Source organism: Panulirus ornatus, chromosome 40, assembly GCF_036320965.1.
Source record: "Panulirus ornatus isolate Po-2019 chromosome 40, ASM3632096v1, whole genome shotgun sequence".
In the NCBI taxonomy this organism is placed as follows: Eukaryota; Metazoa; Arthropoda; class Malacostraca; order Decapoda; family Palinuridae; genus Panulirus; species Panulirus ornatus.
This window is the reverse complement of record NC_092263.1, coordinates 13,234,068-13,250,673: the sequence shown is the minus strand read 5'-3', so window position 1 is coordinate 13,250,673 and position 16,606 is coordinate 13,234,068. Positions and strand designations below refer to the sequence as shown.

Genomic DNA, 16,606 nt, shown 5'->3' with positions numbered 1-16,606 from the left:
TGTATATACATTTGTTTCCATGTAAAATAGGTAGGTAGCTTGTGCAAGGCAACACAACCAATCACATACAATAAGTAATGAATTTTTAACTTTTAGCTTTTTAAAATATATGTTCCACTTTTTCAAGTAAAGAAAGAATTTTCTGCCTCTGCATTCCCTCCATGTAGTAGGTGACTAAGAGGGGTGGGAATGGGGGGCTGGAAACCCCCTTTTGTATTCATTTTTCTAAAAGTTGGAACGGAAGGAGCCAAGCATGGAGAGGTCATTTTCCTCGATGGCTCAGGCTGGGATGTCTGAACATGTGTGGCTGTAACCAAGTTGAGAAGAAAGGAGAGATTGGTAGTATGTTGAGAAAAGGAACAAAGGTTAATGGGAAAGGGGATGAATGGTTTATAAATGTTGCAGGGGTAAAGTCAGGGGTTTGTTTAAAGGCAGAAGTTAAGGATAGGGTAGCACTATTGCTGAAGCAGGAGTTGTCGAAATTTGTGAAAGAGTGTAAGGAATTGAGTTCTAGACTGATGCAGATATAAATTAAAGTGAATTGTGGGAGATGGACAATTATTAGTGCTTGTGCACCTGGCCATGAGAGTGAAAATGATGAGAGGCAAGTGTTGTGAGAGCAGCTGAGTGAGCATGTCATTGGTTTTTATACAACAGATTGGGTGTTAGTTATGGGTGAATTGAATGTGAGAGTGAATAATGTGGCAGTTGAGGGTATAATTGGGGGACATGGGGTATTCAGTGATGTGAATAGTCCCCACATAGTGGAGTTGTGTGCAGGACTGGCGACTGGAAGTACCAGGTTGAAAAAGAGGGACAAACATAAGAGTACTTAGTTGAATAGGAAAAATTATGTGTTTTACTGGCTTACATACTAATTGATAGGTGGGCAGAAGATGCAGATGTCTTGAGAGAGGGATGTATGATTATTACCTTGTGGAGGTAAGGATGAAGATTTCTAGAGGTTTTTGGAAAAGAGGAAATTATGTGAATGAGAAGAGGGTGGTGAAAATAAGTGAGCTGGAAAAGATATATATGTAAAGAAATATTAGGAGAGATTGGGTGTAGAACGGCAAAAAGGGAGAGTAGACAAAGCAAGGGGAATTGGTCCGGAATAGGAATATTTAGGGAAGCAGTGCTGGTGTGTTTAGAAGTGTGTGATGTAGGAAGTGGGCAGGTGAGAAATGGTAGTGAGTTGTGGGATGACAGAGTTAGATTGTTTGTGAAAGAGAAGAAAAAGAGTTGTGTGAGTATTAATTGCAGATGATGAATAGATGTACAAGAAAAAGCAGGAGGAGGTCGAGAGAAAGGAATCGAGGTTGAAAAAGAGGGCAAATGAGGGTTGGGATGTGTGAGTATCAAGAGTTTCAGGAAGAAGGGTAAGTGATTCCAAATACAGATGGGTTTGTGGCCAGGATATGTGATGGAACCATGGCTGTTTGATTTGTTTATGGTTGGGGTGGTGACAGAGGTAAATATGAGGGTCCTGGAGAAAGGGATGAGTGGGCAGTCTTTAGTGGGTAAGGGAGCCTGAGAAGAGAGTAATTTGCTTTTTACTAATGACACAGCACTGGTGGTGGATTCAAGTGAGAAACTGCAGAAGTTGGTGTCTGAAATAGGAAGAGTGTGTGAAAGGAGGAAGTTGAAAAAATGTGAACAAAAGCAAGGTATGATAGTAGTAGGTGGCACCCACTGCTGCTCTTATTCTGAAGTAATAGTAGTGGGTGGCAAGCAATCACCAACCAGGGAGGTTATACCACCTGGGTTTCAAGATAGTGGCTGTGGCACAGTAAGCCAGCACTACAGCTTTTGCTACATAACCACTTTCAGGCCAAGTTTGCTGTCTTTTATCTCTTGCCTCAACAACAAGTGGGTTGCTGGCACCTAACCCCAATTGCATGCACTCTTTTTCTAAGACACAACACTTGTTAACTCATACACATTCTTATCTCTTTTTCTAGTTTTTCTTATTTTGCAAAGTCTGTAATGAATGGCAGTACTGCCAATACTGAACTCTCTGGCACTGGTTTGTAGCAGCGCCACAAGTCGAGAGGAGTTAAGCATATCAAAGGGCCCACTCGACCACCATCATGCGACTGGGATCCATCCCACTCTCATTACTACAGCCTCTTACCCTGTCTCTTTTTCTATCCATTTCTGCAACATTTGTAACCATGATTTTAAACTTCCCTCAGTTAAACACTATCTGATTACTTCTTCCCCTGATCTTTTACTTCCCTCTAAAATCCAACTGTCCAAGGCTGCTTCTCCTCTGCACTGTCAGATCTTGAACTATAATTTCTTTCATTATTTCCACATCCAGGGTAGAGTTTGTGCCCACTGTGGTACAAAAACCAGGTCTACTGGTGATCTCTCATGTGATTCACCTCAGGCCCTCATCTCTTTAGGGATTTTGGTGAAACTTTTTTCATAGCCTTTGACAGTGTGTGACATAAGTCTTTGCTTTCTAAAGCTCCCTCCTTTGGTTTCACCGCTTCTCTCTGTTTTCTAACATTATGCTGGTGATCTCACTTTTCAAAACTCACTTTTCCTCCCCTCCTCCCTTAACATTCATTCTATTCTTGTACTGATTGTATTTCCTCTCTCAGTTCAGAGCTTTGCAGCATTTCAGACTGGAGAAGTTGTAACCTCATAAAATCTAAGGGTGCTCGAATGAAATTTTTACCTATTTCTCTTTCTTAGAATCATTTGTTCCATAGTATCACAATTCACCCGTGTAATAATATAAACCTGATGGACATAATCATATCCTCTGCTCTGTTCTGGAAGCTATGCACTATCAAAATCACAAAGTCTGCTTCCCAAAAGCTGGGAGTATTGAATAGGTGCCATAACTATTTTTCTTGTGAGCAACTGTTTCACATCTTCAGAAGTTTTATTCAGTCAAGTAGGGAATACTGCTTACACATTCAGGAACTCAGTTTCCAATTCTCTTTTAACTAGAGGGAATCGAAAGCCTTCCATGTCAATAATTCTCCTGGCATCACCTTTCTTCAACCTTCCCTTTATGTATGCCGATATGTTGCTGTTCTCCCTCTATTCTGTAGGTATTATATCGCCCATTTTTCACATGAACTGTCTGCATTTGTCCCCACCCTCAAGGTCTAGACTCATGCCATGCATTTGATTGCTGCTTCCCACAGCTTCTGTGTTGAGACCAGCCACTTAAGAATTTGTTTAGCTGTGGAATTCTTTTCATTTTTTTTCCACTCCCTTTTCATATTACTTTTCTTCTTTTAAGAATCAGGTCTGTGAACACTTGTTGAGCCCTAATTGATTTCTAGTTTCTCTTTAACTTTTTTCTTTCACCAAGGTGGCCTAGATTGGGGCATGCTATTTGCCCATGCTATGTCCATCACAGTTAAAAAAAATAATTGGGTTTTCAGGGTAGAGGGATAGGTTAGCTAGGTGTGATTTTGATTCGAGAAAATTTAGAGGTAGTAGAGTGTTTCATTTACCTGTAAGTGGACATGGCAGCAAGTGGAACAATGGAAGTGGAAATGATTCATAAGGTGGGTGAGGAGATGAAGGTTCTGAGGGCATTGAGGAATGTGTGGGAAGAGAGAACATAATCTGAATAGGGAAAAAATGGGTATGTTTAATATATTAGTCCTAATAACGTTGTGTGGATGAGAGGCTTGAGTTGTAGATGAGGATATGTGGAGGAGGGTGAATGTTTTGTAAATGAAATGTTTGATGACACTCTGTAGTGTGAAGTGGATTGAGTAAGTAAATAATAAAAGGATAAGTGAGAGGTGTGGTAATAAGAAGAGTGGTTGAAAGAGCTGAAGAGGGTATGCTGAAATGATTTGGACATATGGAGAGAATGAGTAAGGAGAGGTTGACAAGAAGATATATTTGTCTGAAGTGGAGGGAAAAAGAGAAGGGGAGGACCAAACTGAAGATGGAAGGATGGAGTGAAAAAAAAAGATTTTGAGTGCTCTGAGCCCATGCAATAGGGTGAAAGGCATTCATGGGAATTGGAGCAGTATAGTAGACAAGGGATAACAAGCTGTCAGTGGACTGAACTAAGGTGTATGGAGTAGGTAGAGGAAACCTCAGAAAGTCTGTGGGGCATGGTTGGAGGCAGGGGGCTGTGGTTTTGCTGCATTATGCGTAACAGCTACAGAATAATTGGAAGTGAAAGAGGCCATTTCTTCATAAAGATAGAATGGTAAGGGGCGAGTGCAGTACAGGGAAGGAGTCTTAAACTCCTAAGTCTCCATCTCTTGAACTCTTTACTGTCATTTTAAGCTTTTCTATACCATCAGCATTTGCAGTTTCAGTACTTATTGTGAATTATCATTATTATTTGTGTATTGTGGGGAATGAGTTTTACACTGGTATTTCCCCTGCCTCTTAAACTTGTATATGTATACTATGTTAATCTTATGTACTCAAACATATATCCACAACTATTCCTGACCAGTCCTGATGGAAGGATGAACAGTCAGTTGGTTGTGGGGAAGCTGGCTGTTGTTATGCCCTGGAAGTGAAACTGGGACCATTAGATTGGTGGGTCTCAAATGTTAACCACTTTAGTGTGTGTTGATAACTTCATTCAGTCACACCACATGTAAGCTTATGTCATAATTACTACAATTTCAGCTTTTCATCTAATGCCCCATGTACACATTGGATGCTTATGTCTATGCTATCTTTTCATGATTTATGTTTTTAGGTAAGGAATGCACGCCAAAGAACAGGTGCACTGGAAAAGGTGGAACTTGTAAGAAAGAATGTGACTTAACAACAGAGAAGTTAATAATAAATGGCTGCCATGGTACAAAGTGCATGTGTTGCAAAGCTAAGCCTGAACGTACATGCACGGCCAAGCGAGGATGCATTAAAATTGGGGGAGATTGCATGAAGGCAGAGAACTGCTTGTCTGGCAATTATTTAAGCAAGGGCTGCAGTCGTAGCTGTGTCTGCTGCATCCAAGACGGTAAGTGTACTCTTGTTTGCACAACTGTGGTACTCCAAATTCTCTCTACATAACGTATAGCTGCACCTCACATTGACATTGACTGTTGAGGGAAAAGAACTAACATACCTCCTCAGTTCTGTTGTCTTTAATTACGTTTGAGTGACTCATTCATCAGTAGGACTAATTATTTTCCTGTGTGAATTTCCTCCAAACTGATTAGGAAGCCTAACATATAGCATCAATAGGTATTTTGGTTCTGTATTACATCTGTGGGTATGATGTAGCTTAGCAATTTTTACCAGAGACAGCCATTGAGTTTTGACTATGAATCAGTCCTGTTGCCTGTCTGTCATGGGCCAACTGGTGGTGACATATTAAAAAAAGGTATTTGACAACATATCTGAAAACATTACAGATGCCAGAGTTTCTCCCATAGCTACAGAAAAGTGTATTGTGGGGAATTAGTTTTACACTGGTATATATATATATATATATATATATATATATATATATATATATATATATATATAATGTTCTCGACTTCCACACATTCTTCAAGGCCCCCAGAATTTTCGCCCCCTTCCCCACCCTATGATCCACTTCCGCTTCCATGGTTCCATCCGCTGCCAGATCCACTCCCAGATATCTAAAACACTTCACTTCCTCCAGTTTTTCTCCATTCAAACTCACCTCCCAATTGACTTGACCCTCAACCCTACTGTACCTAATAACCTTGCTCTTATTCACATTTACTCTTAACTTTCTTCTTCCACACACTTTACCAAACTCAGTCACCAGCTTCTGCAGTTTCTCACATGAATCAGCCACCAGCGCTGTATCATCATATATATATATATATATATATATATATATATATATATATATATATATATATATATATATATATCCCTGGGGATAGGGGATTAAGAATACTTCCAATGTATTCCCTGCGTGTCGTAGAAGGCGACTAAAAGGGGAGGGAGCGGGGGGCTGGAAATCCTCCCCTCTCTTTTTTTTTTTTTAATTTTCCAAAAGAAGGAACAGAGGGGGCCAGGTGAGGATATTCCAAAAAAGGCCCAATTCTCTGTTCTTAACGCTACCCCGCTATCGCGGGAAACGGCAAATAGTATGAAAAAAAAAAAAATATATATATTTTTTTTTTTTTTTTTTTATACTTTGTCGCTGTCTCCCGCGTTTGCGAGGTAGCGCAAGGAAACAGACGAAAGAAATGGCCCAACCCCCCCCATACACATGTACATACACACGTCCACACACACAAATATACATACCTACACAGCTTTCCATGGTTTACCCCGGACGCTTCACATGCCTTGATTCAATCCACTGACAGCACGTCAACCCCTGTATACCACATCGCTCCAATTCACTCTATTCCTTGCCCTCCTTTCACCCTCCTGCATGTTCAGGCCCCGATCACACAAAATCTTTTTCACTCCATCTTTCCACCTCCAATTTGGTCTCCCTCTTCTCCTCGTTCCCTCCACCTCCGACACATATATCCTCTTGGTCAATCTTTCCTCACTCATTCTCTCCATGTGCCCAAACCATTTTAAAACACCCTCTTCTGCTCTCTCAACCACGCTCTTTTTATTTCCACACATCTCTCTTACCCTTACGTTACTTACTCGATCAAACCACCTCACACCACACATTGTCCTCAAACATCTCATTTCCAGCACATCCATCCTCCTGCGCACAACTCTATCCATAGCCCACGCCTCGCAACCATACAACATTGTTGAAACTACTATTCCTTCAAACATACCCATTTTTGCTTTCCGGGATAATGTTCTCGACTTCCACACATTTTTCAAGGCTCCCAAAATTTTCGCCCCCTCCCCCACCCTATGATCCACTTCCGCTTCCATGGTTCCATCCGCTGACAGATCCACTCCCAGATATCTAAAACACTTCACTTCCTCCAGTTTTTCACCATTCAAACTCACCTCCCAATTGACTTGACCCTCAACCCTACTGTACCTAATAACCTTGCTCTTATTCACATTTACTCTTAACTTTCTTCTTCCACACACTTTACCAAACTCCGTCACCAGCTTCTGCAGTTTCTCACATGAATCCGCCACCAGCGCTGTATCATCAGCGAACAACAACTGACTCACTTCCCAAGCTCTCTCATCCCCAACAGACTTCATACTTGCCCCTCTTTCCAAGACTCTTGCATTTACCTCCCTAACAACCCCATCCATAAACAAATTAAACAACCATGGAGACATCACACACCCCTGCCGCAAACCTACATTCACTGAGAACCAATCACTTTCCTCTCTTCCTACACGTACACATGCCTTACATCCTCGATAAAAACTTTTCACTGCTTCTAACAACTTGCCTCCCACACCATATATTCTTAATACCTTCCACAGAGCATCTCTATCAACTCTATCATATGCCTTCTCCAGATCCATAAATGCTACATACAAATCCATTTGCTTTTCTAAGTATTTCTCACATACATTCTTCAAAGCAAACACCTGATCCACACATCCTCTACCACTTCTGAAACCACACTGCTCTTCCCCAATCTGATGCTCTGTACATGCCTTCACCCTTTCAATCAATACCCTCCCATATAATTTACCAGGAATACTCAACAAACTTATACCTCTGTAATTTGAGCACTCACTCTTATCCCCTTTGCCTTTGTACAATGGCACTATGCACGCATTCCGCCAATCCTCAGGCACCTCACCATGAGTCATACATACATTAAATAACCTTACCAACCAGTCAACAATACAGTCACCCCCTTTTTTAATAAATTCCACTGCAATACCATCCAAACCTGCTGCCTTGCCGGCTTTCATCTTCCGCAAAGCTTTTACTACCTCTTCTCTGTTTACCAAATCATTTTCCCTAACCCTCTCACTTTGCACACCACCTCGACCCAAACACCCTATATCTGCTACTCTGTCATCAGACACATTCAACAAACCTTCAAAATACTCATTCCATCTCCTTCTCACATCACCACTACTTGTTATCACCTCCCCATTTACGCCCTTCACTGAAGTTCCCATTTGCTCCCTTGTCTTACGCACCCTATTTACCTCCTTCCAGAACATCTTTTTATTCTCCCTAAAATTTACTGATAGTCTCTCACCCCAACTCTCATTTGCCCTTTTTTTCACCTCTTGCACCTTTCTCTTGACCTCCTGTCTCTTTCTTTTATACTTCTCCCACTCAATTGCATTTTTTCCCTGCAAAAATCGTCCAAATGCCTCTCTCTTCTCTTTCACTAATACTCTTACTTCTTCATCCCACCACTCACTACCCTTTCTAAACAGCCCACCTCCCACTCTTCTCATGCCACAAGCATCTTTTGCGCAATCCATCACTGATTCCCTAAATACATCCCATTCCTCCCCCACTCCCCTTACTTCCATTGTTCTCACCTTTTTCCATTCTGTACACAGTCTCTCCTGATACTTCTTCACACAGGTCTCCTTCCCAAGCTCACTTACTCTCACCACCTTATATATATATATATATATATATATTTTTTTTTTTTTTTTTTTTTTTTTTTTTTTATACTTTGTCGCTGTCTCCCGCGTTTGCGAGGTAGCGCAAGGAAACAGACGAAAGAAATGGCCCAACCCCCCCCCCCATACACATGTACATACACACGTCCAGACACGCAAATATACATACCTACACAGCTTTCCATGGTTTACCCCAGACGCTTCACATGCCTTGCTTCAATCCACTGACAGCACGTCAACCCCTGTATACCACATGACTCCAATTCACTCTATTTCTTGCCCTCCTTTCACCCTCCTGCATGTTCAGGCCCCGATCACACAAAATCTTTTTCACTCCATCTTTCCACCTCCAATTTGGTCTCCCTCTTCTCCTCGTTCCCTCCACCTCCAACACATATATCCTCTTGGTCAATCTCTCCTCACTCATTCTCTCCATGTGCCCAAACCATTTCAAAACACCCTCTTCTGCTCTCTCGACCACGCTCTTTTTATTTCCACACATCTCTCTTACCCTTACGTTACTTACTCGATCAAACCACCTCACACCACACATTGTCCTCAAACATCTCATTTCCAGCACATCCATCCTCCTGCGCACATCTCTATCCATAGCCCACGCCTCGCAACCATACAGCATTGTTGGAACCACTATTCCCTCAAACATACCCATTTTTGCTTTCCGAGATAATGTTCTCGACTTCCACACATTTTTCAAGGCTCCCAAAATTTTCGCCCCCTCCCCCACCCTATGATCCACTTCCGCTTCCATGGTTCCATCCGCTGACAGATCCACTCCCAGATATCTAAAACACTTCACTTCCTCCAGTTTTTCTCCATTCAAACTCACCTCCCAATTGACTTGACCCTCACCCCTACTGTACCTAATAACCTTGCTCTTATTCACATTTACTCTCAACTTTCTTCTTCCACACACTTTACCAAACTCAGTCACCAGCTTCTGCAGTTTCTCACATGAATCAGCCACCAGCGCTGTATCATCAGCGAACAACAATTGACTCACTTCCCAAGCTCTCTCATCCCCAACAGACTTCATACTTGCCCCTCTTTCCAGGACTCTTGCATTTACCTCCTTTACAACCCCATCCATAAACAAATTAAACAACCATGGAGACATCACACACCCCTGCCGCAAACCTACATTCACTGAGAACCAATCACTTTCCTCTCTTCCTACACGTACACATGCCTTACATCCTCGATAAAAACTTTTCACTGCTTCTAACAACTTGCCTCCCACACCATATATTCTTAATACCTTCCACAGAGCATCTCTATCAACTCTATCATATGCCTTCTCCAGATCCATAAATGCTACATACAAATCCATTTGCTTTTCTAAGTATTTCTCACATACATTCTTCAAAGCAAACACCTGATCCACACATCCTCTACCACTTCTGAAACCGCACTGCTCTTCCCCAATCTGATGCTCTGTACATGCCTTCACCCTCTCAATCAATACCCTCCCATATAATTTACCAGGAATACTCAACAAACTTATACCTCTGTAATTTGAGCACTCACTCTTATCCCCTTTGCCTTTGTACAATGGCACTATGCACGCATTCCGCCAATCCTCAGGCACCTCACCATGAGTCATACATACATTAAATAACCTTACCAACCAGTCAACAATACAGTCACCCCCTTTCTTAATAAATTCCACTGCAATACCATCCAAACCTGCTGCCTTGCCGGCTCTCATCTTCCGCAAAGCTTTTACTACCTCTTCTCTGTTTACCAAATCATTTTCCCTAACCCTCTCACTTTGCACACCACCTCGACCAAAACACCCTATATCTGCCACTCTGTCATCAGACACATTCAACAAACCTTCAAAATACTCATTCCATCTCCTTCTCACATCACCGCTACTTGTTATCACCTCCCCATTTACGCCCTTCACTGAAGTTCCCATTTGCTCCCTTGTCTTACGCACCCTATTTACCTCCTTCCAGAACATCTTTTTATTCTCCCTAAAATTTACTGATAGTCTCTCACCCCAACTCTCATTTGCCCTTTTTTTCACCTCTTGCACCTTTCTCTTGACCTCCTGTCTCTTTCTTTTATACTTCTCCCACTCAATTGCATTTTTTCCCTGCAAAAATCGTCCAAATGCCTCTCTCTTCTCTTTCACTAATACTCTTACTTCTTCATCCCACCACTCACTACCCTTTCTAAACAGCCCACCTCCCACTCTTCTCATGCCACAAGCATCTTTTGCGCAATCCATCACTGATTCCCTAAATTCATCCCATTCCTCCCCGACTCCCCTTACTTCCATTGTTCTCACCTTTCTTTCTTTTTCTTTTTCTTTCTTTCAAACTATTCGCCATTTCCCGCATTAGCGAGGTAGCGTTAAGAACAGAGGACTGGGCCTTTGAGGGACTACCCTCACCTGGCCCAATTCTCTGTTCCTTCTTTTGGAAAACTAAAAAAAAACGAGAGGGGAGGATTTCCAGCCCCCCACTCCCTCCCCTTTTAGTCGCCTTCTACGACACGCAGGGAATACGTGGGAAGTATTCTTGCTCCCCTATCCCCAGGGATATATATATATATATATATATATATATATATATATATATATATATATATATATATATATATATATATATATAAAAAGGCAAGGCAGCAGGTTTGGATGGTATTGCAGTGGAATTTATTAAAAAAGGGGGTGACTGTATTATTGACTGGTTGGTAAGGTTATTTAATGTATGTATGACTCATGGTGAGGTGCCTGAGGATTGGCGGAATGCATGCATAGTGCCATTGTACAAAGGCAAAGGGGATAAGAGTGAGTGCTCAAATTACAGAGGTATAAGTTTGTTGAGTATTCCTGGTAAATTATATGGGAGGGTATTGATTGAGAGGGTGAAGGCATGTACAGAGCATCAGATTGGGGAAGAGCAGTGTGGTTTCAGAAGTGGTAGAGGATGTGTGGATCAGGTGTTTGCTTTGAAGAATGTATGTGAGAAATACTTAGAAAAGCAAATGGATTTGTATGTAGCATTTATGGATCTGGAGAAGGCATATGATAGAGTTGATAGAGATGCTCTGTGGAAGGTATTAAGAATATATGGTGTGGGAGGCAAGTTGTAGAAGCAGTGAAAAGTTTTTATCGAGGATGTAAGGCATGTGTACGTGTAGGAAGAGAGGAAAGTGATTGGTTCTCAGTGAATGTAGGTTTGCGGCAGGGGTGTGTGATGTCTCCATGGTTGTTTAATTTGTTTATGGATGGGTTGTTAGGGAGGTGAATGTAAGAGTTTTGGAAAGAGGGGCAAGTATGCAGTCTGTTGTGGATGAGAGAGCTTGGGAAGTGAGTCAGTTGTTGTTCGCTGATGATACAGCGCTGGTGGCTGATTCATGTAAGAAACTGCAGAAGCTGGTGACTGAGTTTGGTAAAGTGTGTGAAAGAAGAAAGTTAAGAGTAAATGTGAATAAGAGCAAGGTAATTAGGTACAGTAGGGTTGAGGGTCAAGTCAATTGGGAGGTAAGTTTGAATGGAGAAAAATTGGAGGAAGTAAAGTGTTTTAGATATCTGGGAGTGGATCTGGCAGCGGATGGAAACATGGAAGCGGAAGTGGATCATAGGGTGGGGGAGAGGGCGAAAATCCTGGGAGCCTTGAAGAATGTGTGGAAGTCGAGAACATTATCTCAGAAAGCAAAAATGGGTATGTTTGAAGGAATAATGGTTCCAACAATGTTGTATGGTTGCGAGGCGTGGGCTATGGATAGAGTTGTGCGCAGGAGGATGGATTTGCTGGAAATGAGATGTTTGAGGACAATGTGTGGTGTGAGGTGGTTTGATCGAGTAAGTAACATAAGGGTAAGAGAGATGTGTGGAAATAAAAAGAGCGTGGTTGAGAGAGCAGAAGAGGGTGTTTTGAAATGGTTTGGGCACATGGAGAGAATGAGTGAGGAAAGATTGACCAAGAGGATATATGTGTAGGAGGTGGAGGGAACGAGGAGAAGTGGGAGACCAAATTGGAGGTGGAAAGATGGAGTGAAAAAGATTTTGTGTGATCGGGGCCTGAACATGCAGGAGGGTGAAAGGAGGGCAGGGAATAGAGTGAATTGGATCGATGTGGTATACCGGGGTTGACGTGCTGTCAGTGGATTGAATCAGGGCATGTGAAGCGTCTGGGGTAAACCATGGAAAGCTGTGTAGGTATGTATATTTGCGTGTATGGACATATATATATACATGTGTATGGGGGTGGGTTGGGCCATTTCTTTCGTCTGTTTCCTTGCGCTACCTCGCAAATGTGGGAGACAGCGACAAAGTATAATAATAATAAAAAAAAATATATATATGTACACTATGTTAATCTTATGTACCTATTCCTGACTAGCCCCGATGGGGGGATGAACAGTTAGCTGGTTGTGAGGTAGCTGGCTTTTGTTATGCCTAGGATGTGAACCAGGGACCATTAGATTGGTGGGTCTCAAATGTTAACCACTTTAGTGTGTGTTGATAACTTTATTTAATCACACCACATATAAGCTTATATCATAATTACTACAAAATTCAGCTTTGTGTTTAATTCCCCATGTACACTTTGCTTGCCTATGCCTGTGCTATCTTTTCATGGTTTATGTTTTTAGGTAAAGAATGCACGCCAAAGAACAAGTGCACTAAAAAAGGTGGAACTTGTAAGAAAGAATGTGACTTAACAACAGAGAAGTTTATAATAGATGGCTGCCATGGTGAAAAGTGCATGTGTTGCAAAGCTAAGCCTGAACATACATGCACGACCAAGCGAGGATGCATTAAAATTGGGGGAGAATGCACGAAAGCAGAGAACTGCTTGTCCGGCAACTATTTTAGCAAGGGCTGCAGTCATAGCTGTGTCTGCTGCATCCAAGACGGTAAGTCTACTCTTGTTTGCACAACTGTGGTACTCCACATTCACTCTGCATAACGTACAGCTGCACCTCACACTGGCATTGACTGTTGAGGTAAAAGAACTCACATACCTCCTCAGTTCTGTTGTCTTTAATTACGTTTAAGGGTCTCATTCATCAATAGGACTAATTATTTTCCTGTGTCAGTTTCCTCCAAACTGATTGGGAAACCAAACTTATAGCATCAATAGGTATTTCAGTTCTGTATTACATCTGAGGGTATGATGTAGGTTAGCAATTTTTACAAGAGACAGCCACTGAGTTTTGACTGTGAATCATTCCTGTTGCCTGTCTGTCTTGGGCCAACTGATGGTGATATATTAAAACAAGTATTTGACAACATATCTGAAAACATTACTGATGCCAGAGTTTCCACCATTAATACAAGAAAGTGGAGCTGATGACAGCATGATTGGCTACCATCAGGTTAGCCAAAATGTCCAACTTTTTGTTTTCATGCTGTATTTTCCTCAGGGCCCTCACAAAATTCCTTTAAAAACCTATACTATATTCTCTCAAAAAGACATGCAGGAGGAGTTTGACAGAATAGCATACTCCAGTATAGCTGCCTGGATGATGGTTGTGTTCATCTATGGTTCATCTTCCTTTTCACACCCATCAAAACTGCCAGTCTTGAACAAGCTTTTTCATGAATGATGTCTTTAAAGTTAAACAACCAGAGAAGTTTCATTTCCTCTGTGACTCAGTCTTTTCCTCAGAGTAACATTTCACTGTTGACTGCTACCTCTGTTACCTTTATTTTATGTCTTAATATCATGAGCATCATGTACAGAAACTTATGAAGCTATCTGTAATTCATATCTCACTCTTTTATGATATACATTTAAGGCAGTAGAACTTAGAAAATTAACCTACTGGTAGTGTAGTACTGTTATTGATTATTATAATGGCTAAATGTTACTTAAGGTAGATAAACAGTGTATCTTCTCACTATCTGCATGACTAGAAGTTTGCAACTAGTATTTAAATACTTCATGTTATCATTTCAGCATCATTGTCTTATAATGCTTTTCAAGGACATGGTTCAAAAAGAAATGATACTTAGCTCCTCAGTACAAGATCTTTCTATGGCTGAGTGAACAGACATCTTACCATAGAATTCTCTTTGGCTGGTGATTACAATTTAAAGGCGAAATCTTGCTTACTTCACCAACAGTTTGAACCCAGTTGATTCCAGGCCATGTTAATGTCCTAAGGAATAGGATATCTGAGTGGTGGACACAAAGAAGAGTTTAGGCCATCACACTCATTAGATGCCAACTGCCAGCTCATCCATACAACAAAATGGGTCAGGCTGACCTGAACCAAGATTTATTGTCTTATTGTAAAAAGAGACACATCAAATAAAGTTCATGTTCACTTTCTCATGATAAACTTCATTCATAAATTTTTCTCATTTTGATGTACATTATTACGTTCCAATGAAATTTACATACTACATGTTAAACACTGTAATTCACATTACTTTTCTTTCCTTTTTTTAATGTTAGCTGAGATGGCAAGGGCAACAGAGGCCCTAATCAAAAGATTTTGAGTGATCGGGGCCTGAACATGCAGGAGGGTGAAAGATGTGCAAGGGATAGAGTGAATTGGAACAATGTGGTATACCGGGGTTGACGTGCTGTCAGTGGATTGAACCAGGGCATGTGAAGCATCTGGGGTAAACCAAGGAAAGTTTTGTGGGGCCTGAATGTGGAAAGAGAGCTGTGGTTTTAGTGCATTATACATGACAGCTAGAGACTGAGTGTGAACGAATGTGGCCTTTGTTGTCTTTTCTTAGTGCTACCTTGCGCTTATGCGGGGGGGAGGGGGTTGTCATTTCATGTGTGGCATGGTGGCGACGGGAATGAATAAGGGCAGACAGTATGAATTATGTACCTGTGTATATATGTATATGTCTGTGTGTGTATATATATGTATACATTGAGATGTATAGGTATGTATATGTGTTTGTGTGTGGATGTGTATGTATATACATGTGTATGTGGGTGGGTTGGGCCATTCTTTTGTCTGTTTCCTTGCGCTACCTTGCTGACGCAGGAGACAGCGGCAAAGTATGATATAAAAAATAAGTATATATATATATATATATATATATATATATATATATATATATATATATATATATATATATATATATTTTTTTTTTTTTTTTCAAACTATTCGCCATTTCCCGCATTAGCGAGGTAGCGTTAAGAACAGAGGACTGGGCCTTGGAGGGAATATCCTCACCTGGCCCCCTTCTCTGTTCCTTGTTTTGGAAAAAAAAAAAAAAAAAAAAAAAAAAAAAAAAAAATATATATATATATATATATATATATATATATATATATATATATATATATATATATACATATATAGGTACCCATTTTATTGACCAACATTTAAGGGTAGATGAACAGCTGGGTTTTCTGTGGACCAATTGCCACATCCAGGATTCAAACTTATGCTCTCATCCCTGGGCGTGAGCGCATCACAGTCAGGAACACTGACTGCTTCATATGGTTTCTGTTTACTGTTTTGTGTGTCTGTGTGTTATGGGAAGAGAGGTTTTTCACTCCTGTTACCCCTTTTGATAATCTTATATATACGTACCATATCTTTACTCCTATGTATGTGCACATTCACATACACACTTACTAAAACTATAGCTTACACAAGGTACCCATTTTATTGACCCAACCCCTTGGGGAGGATGAACAGCAGGGTGAACCATAGATTAGCTGTCTATGTGGGTTTGATCCCAGGCAGCCTGTGCATGCATGACAAACAGTAATGCTATCCACTACACCATGGAGGTTTGTTGAAATGTGATTAGGTTAGACTCTGTTATTGCTTTTCCCTGATCCAGTGATATCTGCTCACTACACCAGCCTCTTATTCCTCTTATAGGCACTTGTGTTAACAAACCAAAGTGTGATAAATTCCAAGGCCATTGTAGGAAGACTTGCTCAAGCTACGAACGAGTAATAGAAAAAGGTTGCCGTACTCCAAATTGCCAGTGTTGTGTGCCAGAATGTGAGCTGAGCAGCACCTGTCATTACGCTGGGGGATACTGCGTCACACAACGAAGTGATTGCCGTCATGATTTTGAGATCAATGGCAGTTGTATAGGAAAGAAATGCAAATGCTGCCGACCAAGTAAGTTGTCGTCCTCGGGGGTTGTCTTTCTGAGTAAAGCAGTTAACAT

At 41.1% G+C, this 16,606-nt stretch overlaps 1 protein-coding gene across 2 annotated transcripts in view; it reads left to right on the top strand.

Annotated features, from left to right (window-relative positions):
• Positions 1–16,606, top strand: part of LOC139761438 (uncharacterized) — a 37,295-nt gene that overhangs the window by 4,084 nt on the left and 16,605 nt on the right. The window contains exons 5-7 of one of the 2 annotated variants that reach the window (XM_071685638.1): positions 4,703–4,966; positions 13,096–13,359; positions 16,309–16,557. In XM_071685638.1, coding sequence (XP_071541739.1) covers positions 4,703–4,966; positions 13,096–13,359; positions 16,309–16,557 — 777 coding nt within the window. The remainder of the gene's footprint in view (positions 1–4,702; positions 4,967–13,095; positions 13,360–16,308; positions 16,558–16,606) is intronic. The other variant, XM_071685639.1, reaches the window with a different exon arrangement.